Source organism: Alexandromys fortis, unplaced genomic scaffold (assembly GCF_014885135.2).
Source record: "Alexandromys fortis isolate MF-2015 unplaced genomic scaffold, M_Fortis_MF-2015_v1.1 scaffold_59, whole genome shotgun sequence".
NCBI lineage: Eukaryota > Metazoa > Chordata > Mammalia > Rodentia > Cricetidae > Alexandromys > Alexandromys fortis.
In genome coordinates, this window is record NW_026067943.1 from 10226719 (window position 1) to 10243017 (window position 16299).

The window sequence follows — 16299 nt, forward strand, 5'->3', positions numbered from 1 at the left end:
TCGCTAGCTTAGGCGGCCTTTTGGGTTACGCACCAATAGGACGGTTGTTCACCCTGCAGCCCTGCCCATCTTGCCTTGCGCCTCACTGGGGCGAGGTTCCTGGGAAGTGTAGTTTTTCACCTGTACGTGGCGTTGTGCGTAGGCAGGATGGGGGGGGGGGTAGCTCTTGGCTATTAGAACTCTCTGAACTTGACAACTTGGGCTAAACTCACTTAACTGTTTTTCTTTAATGAAATCTGATGCATAAATGACATAATCACGGTGTGTGTCACAGGAATACCTCAAGTGTCTTGTAAATATTGTCATTTGACAGAACCTTCGATTTCCTTCCAAATGAACCCGAGAAAACTTTCACAAACCCTATGGAGTTGTACAAGCCTGTGATCCTAATACCTGGGAAGGGGAATAAAAAGGTTGAGGAGTTCAAGGTCATTCTCCACCAAATAGCAATTCTGAGCCATTGGTTACCTAAGCACCTGAATCAGAAAGCCAAAACAGGAGGAAAAAAGAGAGAAATTTGGTGGCCTAAATGTGGGGTTCAATGTCACCAGTCAAGGGATTACATATTCAACTGTTAAGTCTAGCTGGCCTCATTTAAACATTAGAAGGATAGATGAAGAGCTGAGAGCCCATATCTGGGGGTGGGGCTCAAAACAAAAGAGGATATATAAAAGGATTAATGCTGCAATGCAGGTAGTGTTGGAGATTATCATTTTCAGGTGTGACTTTTGTTTATGCGGCACTTGTTTAACTCTGGTTTTTTTTTGTTTGTTTGTTTGTTTGTTTTTTCGAGACAGGGTTTCTCTGTGGTTTTGGAGCCTGTCCTGGAACTAGCTCTTGTAGACCAGGCTGGTCTCGAACTCACAGAGATCCCCCTGCCTCTGCCTCCCAAGTGCTAGGATTAAAGCTGTGCGCCACCACCGCCCGGCTACTTGTTTAACTCTGAAGCTGTGATTCTTTTTTTCACAGTCAAGTTCACAAGTTTATCTCTAGATGATTCTAGAACCGGTCAAACTGACTATTTGATATTAACCACCACAGGCTCAGTATTTTTTTTTCTGGCTTTTTCTACATAAATACAGAAAACAGAAAATAGGATTTTTTTTTTTAGCTTAAAAAAACTAAAAAAGAGGTCTCACAAACTTTTTTTTCCCTGAAGTATAAAACAGAGTGCTCAGACCAAGGACGATACCGCAGGCCTGAGGCAGTGGAAGCTGGACAAGGACCGATTTCTCTCCCAAAGCCTGGGCCTCGCAAGGTCTCTATCAGCAGCTGTTCTGGAAGGGCAGGATACTGCACCAGGGAAACAGATCTCCCCTCAAATTGGGGGGAAAGCAGGAAGACCAGTCACGAAACACTCCTTCCTCCTGCTCCAAACTGAGAAAGAGAGCAGCATCCCCCATCCCCAGCTTTCTGGGCCTGATGCCCCTTACCTGGCATTTACCAAAACCCATCCAACTTAGTCCCTAACGAAAGTCAGAAGGTGCCCAAAGTTTGCTGGGAGGGCGAGAGGCTGGTGTGACACCAAACAGATCTTTATCTGAAGCCATGATTGGTGCCATTTCTTGCTGTTTGTTTGCTAGCCTGTTCTTCCAGCTGCACGGCCAGTCGCAGGGCCTTGCTGACTTCTCGCCAGGCCGAGAAGTGCTTGGTCGCCTGCGCCAGGGCAGATTCTGCTTTGTTCACAAAGGTACTCCAAGTCATAGTCTGGCTGATCGGTCATCACCGAGAGCTCAGGTCACCTTGGTCCTTGCTGTTTTATCTTCCTGAGCTCCTCGGTGCCTCTCTCTTCCAGCTCCCTGATCTGAGTTATGGCTTCATTGGAGTTGGACATCTGGGAAGACAGCTCCTCCACTCCCTTGAAGAAATTGACTGCCAGCGAGGTCCCATTAGAACTGGCTTCCATCTCTTCGGTTTCCATTTGAATTGGCTGCTCTCCACTGGATCCACTGTGGGGGCTCAGCTCCTTGACTCTGTCTGCCTAACTCAGCGGATTTAAAGTATATTCACAGGAGCTGACACCTGGTGAGATCACGGCCCTCATGCAAGTCCTTGAGTTCTTGCCAGCACCTGCTCCAGTTTGTTCTCGCGGGGTGGGGTGTGAGCCTTGTTCTGTCCCAGAGCCCTGCTGCACTCCCTCAGAGCTAGGAGAGACTTGTTCATCTCTGCACCCTCCATGCCAGTCAGCACTAAAAAGTGTCAGCCTCTCGTTCATTCCCTGCCAGATCCACCAAAGAGAATTTACCATGTAATCTCCCTTTGGCTCGAGGAAGAATCTGGAAGCAGGCTTGGGAGCGGGAGGAATTGGAGGTGACAAACGTTTGTCCAGAAGTCCTGCAGGCACTGCCCATGCTGCTCATGATGAACACAGTTGACCAGGTACTCCTACAGTCCCACAACCTGCACCTGCCGCTTGCTGAAGCTGTGATTCTTCGCCTGTCTAAAACACCTGATGGTCTAATTAATAAGAGCTGAACAGCCAATAGCGAGGTAGGAACAAGGATAGGTGGGGCTGGCAGGCAGAGGGAATATATTCGAGGAGAACCGAGGAAAAGGGACAAGTAAGAAGGAGGAACAAGAGAACAAGTACAGGAGGAACCTAGGGGCCAGCCACCCAGCCACCCAGCCACCCAGCCATCCAGGTACCCAGCCGGGCTCAGAGTAAGAAGGAAAATAGGACGTACAGAAGAAAGATAAAAGCCCAAAGACAAAAGGTAGTGGGGATAATTTAAGATAAGAAAAGCTGGCTAGACCTAGGCAGTTTGGATGCTCACCTTACTAGACCTGGATGGAGGTGGGTGGTCCTTGGACTTCCCACAGGGCAGAGAACCCTGATTGCTCTTTGGGCTGACGAGGGAGGGGGACTCGATTGGGGGAGGGGGAGGGAAAGGGGAGACAGCGGTGGGGAAGAGACAGAAATCTTTAATAAAAAAAAATAGTTTTAAAGTTCAAAAAAAAAAAAAAAGACCAGAGCCCTAAAAAAAAGAAAGAAAGAAAGAAAGAAAGAAAGAAAAGAAAAGCTGGCTTAAACAAGCCAAGCTATGGCCAGGCATTTATAACTAAGAATAAGTCTTCTTCGTGTGTGATTTATTTGGGAGATGGGTGGCCGGCCCTCCAAAAAACCAAAATAATAAAAGTCCCACAATATGGTAGCATTGCCTTAAACTTTAGAAAGCTTAAAATTTGAAGCCTTCATGTCCATGTCAAGTTCAATTGTTGGGCCCTAAAGCCCCACCAAGGAGGAGGTCGCTCCAAGAGACACCCTCAGCACGGTTGGTGCAATATCAAGAGGAATTTTTATTCTGCCATGGCAGAGGTCCCTCAGCCTCGAGAGGAGAAGGACCCCTGCTTTGTCTATTACAAGATCTTTTAAAGGAAAAACCACAAAATCAGGGAGGGGGTAGTACAGAATCAAAGGGAAAGTCTAGAAATTATTTGTCAACTGTTTTGACTAGTTCATTCAACAGTCAGCTAACTCTACTTGATCAATGTTATGGCGATTACAAGGAGGAACACCTGCAGGTCGTCTCACCCCAGTTCCAGGGTCCGGGTCTATTGAAGAAAGACTACAATGGGGATGGAACGTACTCAAAGCTCCAGTGCTCCTGGTTGGTTACCAGGGTCCTGGTTCCCAGGAGGAGGGGTGCAGTAATGCTGAGGTGCCCCAAAGTCTTTCACAATGACTCACTGGTAAGTGAAGCTACACATTTTCAATGTGATATTTCAAATGACATATTTTTTTTATTCATGCCACAGGAAAGGATAAAGGGAAGGGTTATAGTTTTTCATCTCTATTAGTCTTTTGATTAGTCCTTGTGAAATTCTTGGAGTCAGGCTGGAGTGAGGAGTACAGTTCAGAGGCAGAATACTTGTTTACTATTCGGTATTCATCATTCCTGAAGCCCTAAGTTCAGTCCCAGGTTCTAGCCAATCAATGAGCAAACAAGCAAATAACCATTGAAATGTGTTTTGGATCAAGGGTGATGGGCTATGACGTTTTGTTTGTTTTAAGAAAGGGTTTCTTCGTCTATCCCTGTCCTAGAACTTGCTATGTAAACCAATCTGATCTCAAACTCACATAGATCTGCCTGCCTATGCCTTGCAGATGCCTGGCGCTTGCTCTCTCGCTCTCTCTCTCTCTCTCTCTCTCTCTCTCTCTCTCTCTCTCTCTCTCTCTCTTTCTCTGTGTGTGTATGCTTTTGTTTTTGTGTTGTTTGGGTTTTTTGTTTTGTTTTTGAGAAAGGGTCTCACTGTGTAGCCAGGCTAGTTTTGAAGTTGCTATAATAAGACCAGGCTAGCCTAGAACTCACAGAGATCCTCCTGCATCTACTCTGGAATGCAAGGCAAATACCCAGCATACACACAGACACAAAAGTAACAATTTCTTCTTTGCATATAGGAAGTCCTCAATTCAATTCCTAGTATTGTGAAATCAAACAGCCCTACTACTGTTGTTCGAGACAGGGTTTTGGGGCCTGTCCTGGAACTAGCTTTTGTAGACCAGGCTAGCCTCGAACTCGTTAAAAATCCGTCCACCTCTGCTTCCCAAAGTGCTGGGATTAAAGGCGTGTGCCACCACTGCCTGGCCTGTTTCTATCTCTTGAGTGCCATGATAACAGGTATTCTCTCGTACCACTGGTTTACGTGGTGCTGGGGACCAAATCTAGGAGTCCCAGCTCACTAACCAGGTATTTTGAGTGCATGCTTAATGAAAAACATTATTTTGATGACTTTTAAATTTTGAATTCTACTATTTCTTTCTTTTTTATGTGTATAGTTTGACTTTCCAGATTAACTACTAAACAATCTAAGTCTTGTTATTGTAGGACCCAATTATGACAAGCTCAGTAGATGCCCAAGTCTCAGTAGTTTACCCTAAGGCAATATCTGGTTCCAAGAAAGACCACAAACTGAGACCACCCAGGCACCAACCAGGAACAGACCATCCAAAGGAAATTTCTAACATTCTAACTATTGTAGATAGGATCACCTGCCAGCACACACCCATCACTATTCACCAGGACACCCCTAGACAAATGGCAGCCAATCAGGGGTCCTGAATCTAAGAAATCCCTCACCCCAGTCTCTGCTATTATAATACCCCCACCCCAACTGAGATCCAGGTGTTAAATCACAACAACACGTTGGACGCAGGGAGAATCCGAGTTTGAACTTGAATGAAGGCTCTTTTGTTTTTATGCACAGGACTCGGTCTTCTAGTTGGTTTTTGGGCAACTCCGTGATCCGGGTATAACTGTTATAGATTATTACTTGCATACAATGTCATACCTTCCTGTGTCCACATCTGTTTGTACATTGCTTTATTTTTATTTATTTTACTTTATTTTTCCTGCATGCATGCCTTCAGGCCAGAACAGGGCACCAGATCTTATTACTGATGGTTGTGAGCCACCATGTGGCTGCTGGGAATTGAACTCAAGACCTTTGGAAGAGCAGTCAATGCTCTTAACCTCTGAGCCATCTCTCCAGCCTACTTTTTTTTTTTTTTTTTTTTTTTTTTAAAGCAAGAAATGGAGACTAGACTGTAGTTAATCTCATGGGCACATTTGCCTACTATGTTCAAGAACTTGGGTTCAATTTCTAATACCGGAAAAGAAAGCGAATAAACTAGAGACCATATTCCCACCTTCTTGAGAAGGTGGGCCAGTCTGCTGACTAGCAGAATAATACCTTATTCCTNCCCCCCCCCCCCCCCCCCCCATTAACAGGCCTACTTAGCTGTCTTGGAACTAGTTATTGTAGACCAAGCTGGCCTGGAACTCACAGAGATCCACTTGCCTCTGCCTCTACCCGATCCCTTTTTCTTTTTGAGAAAGGATTTTTACCATTAGTCTCTTTTTTCTTTCACTTATTTATTTAATGTGTGAGTATGTCTATGTATGGACCTGTGTGAGGGTCAGAGGACATCTTTCAGGAGTTCTCTCTTTTAACCATGTGGGTTCCAGAAATCAAACTCAGGTTTTCAGGCTTGGTGGCAACTGTCCTTACCAGCTGAGCCATTGTTCTGGCCCTGGCCACGTACTGACTGAGCTGGACTTCAGCATATATCCGGGGAGGGCCTTGACGTCATGGTGCTCTTTCTGTAGCTCTGCCCAGTGTCGAGTTTATAGTCCTGTGCCACCACACAGGGGTTTTTCTTGTTGAGGCAAGCTTATAAACTCTTAAACGTATAAAGGAGTTGTAGGAGCGTATACCAGCAACGTGACTTTATTTATTTTTGAGACAGAGTTTGAAAAGCTTATAAACTCTTAAACGTGTAAAGGAATTGTAGGAACGTGACTCTATCTATCTATCTATCTATCTATCTATCTATCTATCTATCTATCTATCTATCTATTTTTGAGACAGGGTTGCAATCATGCCTGGCCTTACACGTAGAGGTTTCTGATTTATGTATTTATTTATTTATTTTTGAGACAGGGTTGCAATCATGCCCGGCCTTACACGTAGAGGTTTCTGACAAAAAAGGTGACTGGGAAAAAAAAGTTAGCAGAGTTAGCAGAGCTGGTGTTTCCAGGTCGTGCTTACTTCTCAAGTAAGACGGTTGGAGGATAACTGCCAACAGGTAGAAAAGCAAGGCCAGGAGCTACGCGGGTCCCTGTGTGGTGAGGAAAGCTACCCGCAGCTGGCGGCGAGGCCTGCGGTGTGAGGAGATGCGCTGGAACCAACTGGTCATGGAGAAGCCAGGGCCCCGGATCAAAGAGACCATGTTAGGTCAGTGGTAAAAGACTAGCGTTTGGAAGACAGACTAGAGACCCGGGAACTGTGTTAAGAACGGGTCCGGGAGGCCAGGCAAGGCCGACGACGCCAGGGCCCACTTTGTTTTCGTGTCCCCGACACAAAGAGGAAAAGGAACCTCCTCACCGGAAACAGAACCTCTGCTCTCTGAGGCATTACACATTCCTCCGCGCGCCGGAAGAGCGTGTTCCACCTTGCGGGAGAGCGTCTCTGTCTCCGCCGCCTCTCCTCGCGGAGGGGTCGCGGAGCCTTCAGAGGCCACGCACCCCGAGTGGACGGAGGGCGCGGAACCTTGGCGGGCAAGCCGAGAAGAAGCCACGCCGGGCTGTCGCGAAAGGGAGGAAGGAGAGAGGACCGGACTAGGAGTCGCGGCGGCGGGATTCTGTTTCCTGCGGTGGCGGACGGATTTGGCAGTACGTTAACTTCCGGGAGCGTCCTGGCCCTGAGAGGAAAAGCCCTGAAGGAAACAATAACAAACGAGCCGGAGGAAGCGCTCCTGGGTGTTCTGTGAGGGACGGTTCTCTTCTGAGAAGATGCTCTGCGGCCCCTGTGAGGGGACGTGAGAGGGCTTGGTCACCGTCCGCCCGCCTCTCCCCGCTCGCGCACCTCAGGGGCCTCCTGGCTATTGCCATGGCGGCCGTGGGCCCAGGGGGCTACGCGGCGGAGTTCGTGCCGCCGCCGGAGTGCCCGGTCTTCGAGCCCAGCTGGGAGGAGTTCTCAGACCCTCTCAGTTTCATCGGCCGCATCCGCCCTTTGGCTGAGAAAACTGGCATCTGCAAGATCCGTCCCCCCAAGGTAGCGGAGTCGGGGGGTGGGAGAGGGGGAGGTGGGGGGGCGGGTCCGCAGCTTTTCCCGTTTCGGTTCTACCGTGCTTCCGTGGAGCCCTTCCCTCAATTTTTTTTTTTTTTGGTACTCCGAGGCTCCGTTTGAGGATGGTTTGCCTTGGTTTCCTATGGAGTTTCACGTCCACTTTTTTACATTTCTTTTTGCGTGGGTGCGCGCGCGCGCGCGCGCGTTGAGGTCAGAGGACATTTTGTGGGAGTCTCAGGGCTCGAACTCAGGTCGTCGGGCTTGGCCCTCGCGACCGAGCCATCATCTCCCTAGCTCTCAGGTCGCCCCTGCCAGAGAAAATAGTGTCTCTGGGCCCTCTTCCTTCCGGAACTCATTGGGGCACGGGTACTGTTGTTTGGGTTGGAGGGGAGGATAACAAAAGGCTTCAGGCCCTTTCTAGAAAAGGTGTTTGACGCGCCATGGCGAACGCCCCGTGCACAGGTGTTTGGCGTGTCACGGCGAATGCTCGTGCACAACTATTGTGCTTCCCTATTGTGCTTCCGTGCTGAAGACTCCACTGCTGTCGGATTTCTGTGTCCCAGCCTGCTAATGCCCAGTTTATCAGACCCTTGCAGGCCACTACTCGGGTTTCTTGACATGTAATCCGAGCCGTACCTGCCCCCATGATGATGTCACTAGACTAGAACCCCCAAGTTAATTACTACGGCAACTAGAAAAGCCATCCTTGGGCAGGTAAAAGAACATTCGCTATTTTCCTAGATGTAGAGATGGGCGTGGAGGAAAACATTGAAATCTTGAAATCTCTTGATGGAGGAACGGAAGGGACAAAGGTTTCAGAGTTGTAATATTATAGTCAAGTTTGCCTTTAAGTTAGTTATCCTCACTTTTTAAGGGTAGGAAAGCAGATAATTCCTGTGACGTGCGGAATTAGTTTGCTGAGAGGTTGATATGATCAAGTTCAGTGTTTTTTCTTTCTTAATCAGACCAGTGCTTTCTCAGTAATGCTGGGGTAGGAGGGTGCCTCACGGCCCTGGGCTCAGTCTCCAGCAATGCGGTAGAAAACCTTGTCCAGCTGCTGCTGGACAACCAGCACCAGGGTCAATTGGATATTGTTTAAATGAGGTCCCTCTGCCATATTGAGAGTAGAACTAATTTTTGATTAATTTTTAAATGTGGACATTTTGCAGTCTGTTTTTCTTTTCTAGCAAGTATGGAGATGATTTTTGTTGTTGATATTGAGATGGTCTAGCCATGATGTCTAGGCTGACTTGGAACTCTTGATCCAGGCTCTGCTTCCTGCGATACTAAGATTATCAGCATGTGCCACACCCAGCCACTGGGTTCTTTATTTTTCCCCCAGACAGGGTTTCTCTTATGTCTTAGCTGTCCTGGAACTAGCTCTTCTAGACCAGACTGGCCTCAAACTCACAGAAATCCACCTGCCTTTGCCTCCCGAGTGCTAGGATTAAAGGCATGTGTCACCATGGCCTGGCTTTTTTTTTTTTTTTTTTTTTTAAGTTTTACTTGGTAAACTTGTGTGTTTATTGGACATTGTTTTGTGTTTGACAAGTTCATTGTGTTCTCTCCCCTGGTAACCTTGGAGAGAGTAATTTTGTATTTTGGGATGATAAGATTTGAGGATTGCTTTTCCAAGTAATATTAAAATGAAAACTTTATAAGAATATTGCTCTTTCTGTCTTTATAGTGAAGACTTATGTATGCTAATGTATTGTCACCATGTTTTGTGGTAACTCCATGCTAAATTACCAGAACAATTCTTTCCATTTAGGATTGGCAACCTCCATTTGCTTGTGAAGTAAAAACCTTTCGCTTCACTCCCAGAGTCCAGCGCCTGAATGAACTTGAGGTGAGTAGCAGACCAATATTCCTGTCTTCTGTTAGTTTCTTCTCTTGTGGTGGTGGTGGTTAGGGATTCAGGTTCACACAGACTCAGCACATGCTCTCCCATGCCTTTACAGTTCCAGCCTTTTAATTGCCTGCCTTAGGATTTTAAGTGGAACTCTGAGAAGCTCATGTACAGGTCCCAAAACTCGTGTTAACTGGAATTTAGTAGAATGGTTGTTACTTGATGTTTGAGAAGAGTGTCTTTTAAGACACTTTCAAGTAGTTTCTACATTTTTTTTTCTTCACTTAACTGGGATAATAGAAAACTATTTTTTTTTTTTTAAATATCAAGACAGGGTTTCTTTGTGTAGCCCTGGCTGTTCTGGAACTTGCTCTGTAGGCCAGGCTGGCCTCGAACTCACAAACGTCTGCCTGCCTCTGCTTCCTGAGTGCTGGAATTAAATGCGTTCACATATTTTCATAATAGAAGATCCAAGGCTTAACCTTTAGAGAAGTGGAAGTTTGTCTTTCTTTCTTTTGAGACAGGGTCTCATATAGCCCAAGATGTCAGTTAGCTACCTATGTCTCCTGGTCTTCCTACCTCTACATTTTGTGTATCACTGTGCCCAGTTTATATGATGGTAGGGATAGAACCCTGGCTTTCAAGAAGCTAGGCAAGCACTCTACCAGCTGAGCTACTTCCCCTAGCCCCTTTCCCTACTCGCTCACCATCTTAAGCTAGTCTTTCTTTGTAGCAAATGTGATCTGGTGTAGAACTTACTATGTAACCCAGGCTAACTTTGAACTCTTGGCAATCCTCCTGTTTCAGCCCCCTGTGGGTACTGGGGTTACAAAAAAAAGGCTTTTGCCATAATGCCCAGCTCCAAACTTAAATTTATTAGATAGCATGCAAAATAATAGATTTCATTATGATATTTTCATATTGTTAGGTATAAAAATGGAGGTAGCGGTGGCTGGTTCTGGAAAGGAGCTGACAAAATAAAAAACTCTTTAGCAATGAAGTTTATTAGGACAAAGGGCCTGTAGAGCATGATTGTGCCTTTAGGTAGGAGAGCATTGGAAAGAAGAATAACAGTGGCTGGAGCGATGAATTGTGGATAAGAGCACTTGTGGCTCTTTCAGAGATCCTGAGTTGGATTCCCAGCATCCACATGATGGTTTACAACCCTCTGGAACTCCAGTTCCAGGGGGAATCAGATGTCCTCTTCTAGTATCTGTAGGTATACTACACCATACACATTAAAAACAACAATGAAAATGAACCAAAACCAGCATAACAGGACCTTAAATGAAAGTCAAAGCTTTCTTTTAACATCTAGTAAAGAACTTAGTAAAGAATAGCTTGACTGGAGAGAAGGTCCCAGAAGTCCCTGGTTTAATTTCCAGCACCTACATGGCGGCTCACAGCTGTCTGTAACTCCAGTTCTAGAGGATCTGACACCTTCACACAGACATATGCAGGCAAAATACCAATGCACGTAACATAAAAAAAAAATCTTTAAAAATAATAGCTTAAAGTAAGAGAGACAGCCACCACATACAGGATGATGGGGAAGAAGGTGGGCCTGAGGTAGGAGTAATTTAGGGACTGATACTTTTCTCTGAATTGGAGGCAAAGAAAACAAAAGGTTTCAGGCTTTTTGTTATTCAGTGAGGTTTTGAAGTGTCAACTTGATATACTCTATCATTATTCAGTTATTGTGTTTTCATAGTAGAAACTCCACTTGTGTTGGCTGTTTTCTGTGTCAAAGCCTGCAAACATTCAGTTTACCAAACCTTTTCAGACAGCCTAACAACTCAGTCAAGCAACCGAAGTTCAACACTCAGATTTACTCTCCTTCTATTGTGGGATCAAGTGTTGAACTCAGGTCCTCAGGCTTTGGTGACAAGCATTTTCACCTGCTAAGCCTCCTTGCAGGCCTCGCTTTCTTTCTGTCTTCTACCCAGTACTGGGAGTTGAACCTAGGGCCTTGAGGTTGCTGGACAAATAGTCTACCGTCATGCTTTATCCCCAGCCCTGTGTTTTTGATTTCTGTATTTTAATAATTTTAGGCAATGACTAGAGTGAGATTGGACTTCTTGGATCAACTGGCAAAGTTTTGGGAACTTCAAGGATCTACATTGAAGATCCCCGTGGTGGAGAGAAAAATCCTGGATTTGTATGCTTTAAGCAAGGTGAGGCCAATACTTGGCTTAGAAGTTTAACAGTAGTAAGTGTAGTGAGTACATGCTTAATTTGTGCCAGGTCCTCCCATGAAGAAATTGAGCAAAGGTTTGTGATTTCATGAAATTAAGGATTTTAAGTAATCTTTTTGTTTTGTTACTGGTTTTTTGTTTGTTTGTTTTTTGTTTTTTGAGACAGGGCTTCTTTGTGTAATAGCCTTGACTGTCCTGGAACTTGCTTTGTAGTCCATGCTGGCCTTGAACTCACAGAGATCTGCTTGCCTCTGCCTCCCAAGTACTGGGATTAAAGGCATGTGCCACCACCGCCCAGCTGTTTGTTTATTTTTAAAGATCATTTATTCTTTTTTGGAGACTGGATCTTCCTATATGGCTGACCTCAGGTTTTCTTTTTAGACCAAGCTGGCTTCAAACTTTGTGTAAAAACACACATGCACATAGTTTATATGTGGAGATCAGACGAGAGCCCAGTGAACTGTGTCCCCCAACCCTGCCCTCAGTGGCATCAAATTTACATAGGAATACAGAAACATGCCTGGCCCATAAAAATTTCTTTTTTGTGTGCATGTGTGTGTGACAGTGTGTCCCCGTGTACATTTGGAAGCCAGAAGAGGGCATTGAGTGTTCCTCTCTATCTCTTTTTGCCTTACCCCAGTGCTTCTCATTCTGTGGGTTATGACCACCAGATAACTGGTCACATGCTGGATAACTTGCATATCAGATATGAAAAAATTGGCAGTAATGAAGTAGCAATGGAATAATTTTGGGGGGGTCAATGCATGAGGAACTGTATTAAAGAATTGCAGCCTTAGCCGGGCGGTGGTGGTGCACGCCTTTAATCCCAGCACTTGGGAGGCAGAGGCAGGTGGATCTCTGTGAGTTCCAGCTGGTCTACAGAGCTAGTTCCAGGACAGGCTCCAAAACCACAGAGAAACCCTGTCTCGAACCCCCCCCCCCCAAAAAAAAAAAAAAGAATTGCAGCCTTAGGAAGGTTAAGAACAACTACCTTATCCCTTTAGGACAGGGTAATGAAAACTAAGTTCTTAAACCTGGAACTTAGTTTTTTGACTAGGCTAGAAGCCAGCAAGCTCTAGCAATCCTGTCTCTGTTCTCCACAGCACTGGAGTTACAGGTACACTTAAAACCATACCTAGTTTATTACATGGGTCCTAGTAGCTAACTTAGGTTCTCACAATTGCATGGCAATTGATTATAACCACTGTGCTATCTCTCTAGCCCCTAAAGTTTTCCTTTAAAGAATTCTCTTTTGGAGGTTGGAGAGGTGACTCAGTGGTTAAGAGCACTGGTTGCTTTTCTGGAGAACTTGGGTTCAAGTCCCAGCACCCACATGACAGCTTATAACTGTATGGTATTTACTGCATAGCTGAGGCTGGCCTTGAACTCTGATTGTCTTACCTGAGTGCTTGGTCAGCAGGCATAACTGGTATGCTCAAAATTTGAGCATACTCCCTGTAAAGGTAAAAATAAAATGGTGCTGTTCTCCAAGTAGCCTGTGGGCTACCAGAGGCAGTGAGTCCCAGGCAGGCACACCGTGCAGAGTGAGATTGGATATTTATTTAGTGGGTTATGGCAGGGAGATGGAGGGAGAAGGGGGACATGGGGGGGGGGAGAGGAGAGGAGAGGAGCCACACCAGCAGCTACCTCTTTGGGAGAGACTGAAAGGGAAAGACTACATACATACACATTTATGTGTGTGTGTCCTAAAGGTGCATGTGGAGTCCTAAAGAGGGGGGCTTTGGATCTCCAGAGCAGTTAGAGTTTATAGGTGTTTGTGAGCTTAGCAGTTAAAGTTTACAGGTGTGGGTGTTAGGACCCAAACTCTGTTCTTCTGCAAGAGCAGGGAGCTCTCTTAACCACAGAAATGTTTCCAGCTTCATAGCTTGTTTCAAAAATAATTTTTTGTTGTTGTTGGTTGGGATATTTTTTGGTGGGGGGGAGGATTAGTTTTTTAGTTTAGTGTATATTTTTTCATTCTGTGTAATGTACAATGTATAAATTTATTAAATACTTTTGGATGCCTTTGAAAGTAGATCCAATAATATTAAATTTTAAGGTTTGATGTTTGTAAAATTATTGTCTGTATTTCTTTGTATGTTAACAGAGTATCAGTTTAATAAAAGGAAATTTGCTGTTTTTTTTTTTTTTTTTTTTTTTTTGTTTTTTTGTGACAGGGTTTCTCTGTGGTTTTGGAGCCTGTCCTGGAACTAGCTCTTGTAGACCAGGCTGACCTCGAACTCACAGAGATCCTCCAGTCTCTGCCTTCCGGAGTGCTGGGATTAAAGGCGTGTACCACCACCGCCTGGCGGAAATTTGCTTTGCGTTATAAGTCCAGAATAATTTTGATATTTAGCAGACAAGATTTAGAGTTAGGATACTGGAACTTTACTTACTTGGTGAAACTTTTAAACATTAATTTTGCAAGCTAGTGGGAACTCACTGACCTCAGACTGACAGCTGGGGAACCAGCACAAGGCCCTCTGAATGCGGGTGATAGTGTGTAGCATAGACAGTTTGTGGGGCCACTAGCAGTAGAGCCAGTATTTATCCCTAGTGCATGAACTGGCTCTTTGGAGCTCATTCCCTATGAAGGGATATCTTGCTCAGCCTAGATAAAGGGCCTTGGTCCTGCCTCAAGTGATGTGATAGACTTGGTTGATTCCCCATTGGAGGCCTCACCCTCTCTGGAGAGGGGATGGGGAGTCGGGGGGGGGGGGGGGGGGGGGAGGAGGGAGAAGGAACTAGGATTAATATGTAAAATAAGATTGTTTTAAAAATAAAATAAATAGCCGGGCAGTGGTAGTGACACACACCTTTAATCTCAGCACTCAGGTAGAGGCAGGCAGGTCTCTGAGTTCGAGCCCAGCCTGGTCTACAAAAGCTAGTTCCAGGACAGGTTCCAAAGCTACAGAGAAACCCTGTCTCAAAAAACCAAAAAAATAAAAAAATAAAAACATTAATTTTGTGTGTAGGCTCATCTTGTACATGAAGTGTTTGTGGAAGTTCCTTGTAGTAACTGGTTCTTCAACCATGTGGGTTCCAGGGATGGAACTCATATTATGCTTGTCAGCAAGATTCTACTTGCTGAACCGTCTTGCTGACCTACCTTTTTATTTTTAAAGTCAGGCTCTCATGTATCCCAGTCTGGTCTTCAACTTACTTTATAGTCAAAGATGACCTTGAGTCAAAAGTCCTCCTGCCTCTAGCTCCTGAGAGCTGGAATTACAGACGTCTACTAACACACCCAGGTTTTCTGGTCCTGGGGATCAACTCAGGGCTTCATGCATACTAGGCAAATACTCTACCAGCTGCTCTGGGGGTAAAACTTTTATCTTTTGAGATTATAGAAGTTAGAATGCTTGAAACTAACATCTTTACCTAAAGAATTCCTTTTTCTTTCAGATTGTTGCCAGCAAAGGAGGTTTTGAAATAGTCACCAAAGAGAAGAAATGGTCTAAAGTGGGTAGCCGCTTGGGATATCTGCCAGGAAAAGGAACTGGGTCTCTTTTGAAGTCACACTATGAAAGAATTCTCTACCCATATGAGCTTTTTCAGTCTGGTGTCAGCCTTATGGTAAGATGCATCATTGTTCTTAGAGTGGATAAATTTAATTTGACATGTATAAACTTCAAGTGATATTCACTGTAAGTGATAACGTTTATAATAGCAAATTGAAAGTAGCTTTCTCTAGGCACCAAAATTTGAGAAGAAAAAGTTTAAAAATTAGAACTATTTCTAGTGTTACAGGGTAAAGAATAATGGGAATGAAGGGTGTCATCATATTTAGGAAAAATCTTCATGATTTCATGAAAAGGTTTCGTTTTGGTTTTTTTCAAGACAAGGTCTTGCTGTGTAGCCTTGACTGGCCTGGAACTCACTATGTAGACTAGATTGCCCTCCAGCTCGTAGAGATCCACCTGCCTCCTCTTCTTGAGTACAGGGATTAAAAGTATGAGCTGTTCTGCCTTGCCACGACATTTTTTCTAATGTGGCCTAGACCTTCAAGTGGGCATTTCAGAGCTTCTTTTTGAGCCAGAGCCTTAAATAGCCTCTTATTCTCAGCACTTTGACCAGTTATGAGTGTGCAGAAACCAACACACACTGCAAAAAGAAGCTTTTCTGATCAAAGTAGATAGCAGCAATAATATGTGATTATAAACATTTAAAATGCAACTTGACAGGCATGTCCTAACCATTTAGCAAATAACAGCAGTAAATTCCACAGTAGGGTCTAACACCTTTCCAGCCATAGGCTTTTGATTATTTGTATAATATCAAAGGTGACTTCCCTTCTGTGTCCTCCAAGCGAAGCATGAGTCTTGCACTATTATACTATACTAGTAGGCCCCTCGTGTCTGGCAGATTGGGAGTGAAGCATGCAGGGTTCATACTGAATATGATTGTTGACGATAAGTCTCTGCAGCAGCCTGTAGAGCACCTTCCAGCACTGTGGAAACTAGCCAAACTAAGAAAGCTTCTAGCTCAGTTCTGACTTATTTTAACTTTTTTAAACTTTTAAATTGGGGGGGGGGGTTGGTATCCTTGAAAGTTCTTCTTTCTCATTCACCTTCCCAAGTAGTCATCTGTCCCTTTCTTCTCACCTTGTCCAACTGCAAGGTTTTTTTTCTTTTTTCTTTTCCTTTTTTTTTTTTTTTTTTTTTGGTAAATGGTGATTCTGGGTAT

The 16299-nt window shown here is 44.8% G+C and overlaps 1 protein-coding gene across 1 annotated transcript in view; it reads left to right on the top strand.

The window, feature by feature from the left end:
- Positions 1-6243: 6243 nt before the first annotated feature.
- Kdm5a (lysine demethylase 5A) overlaps positions 6244-16299 on the top strand; it is a 91545-nt gene continuing 81489 nt past the window's right edge. The window contains exons 1-4 of the mRNA XM_050148319.1: positions 6244-7554; positions 9341-9418; positions 11470-11592; positions 15019-15189. Coding sequence (XP_050004276.1) covers positions 7390-7554; positions 9341-9418; positions 11470-11592; positions 15019-15189 — 537 coding nt within the window. The 5' untranslated portion in view covers positions 6244-7389. The remainder of the gene's footprint in view (positions 7555-9340; positions 9419-11469; positions 11593-15018; positions 15190-16299) is intronic.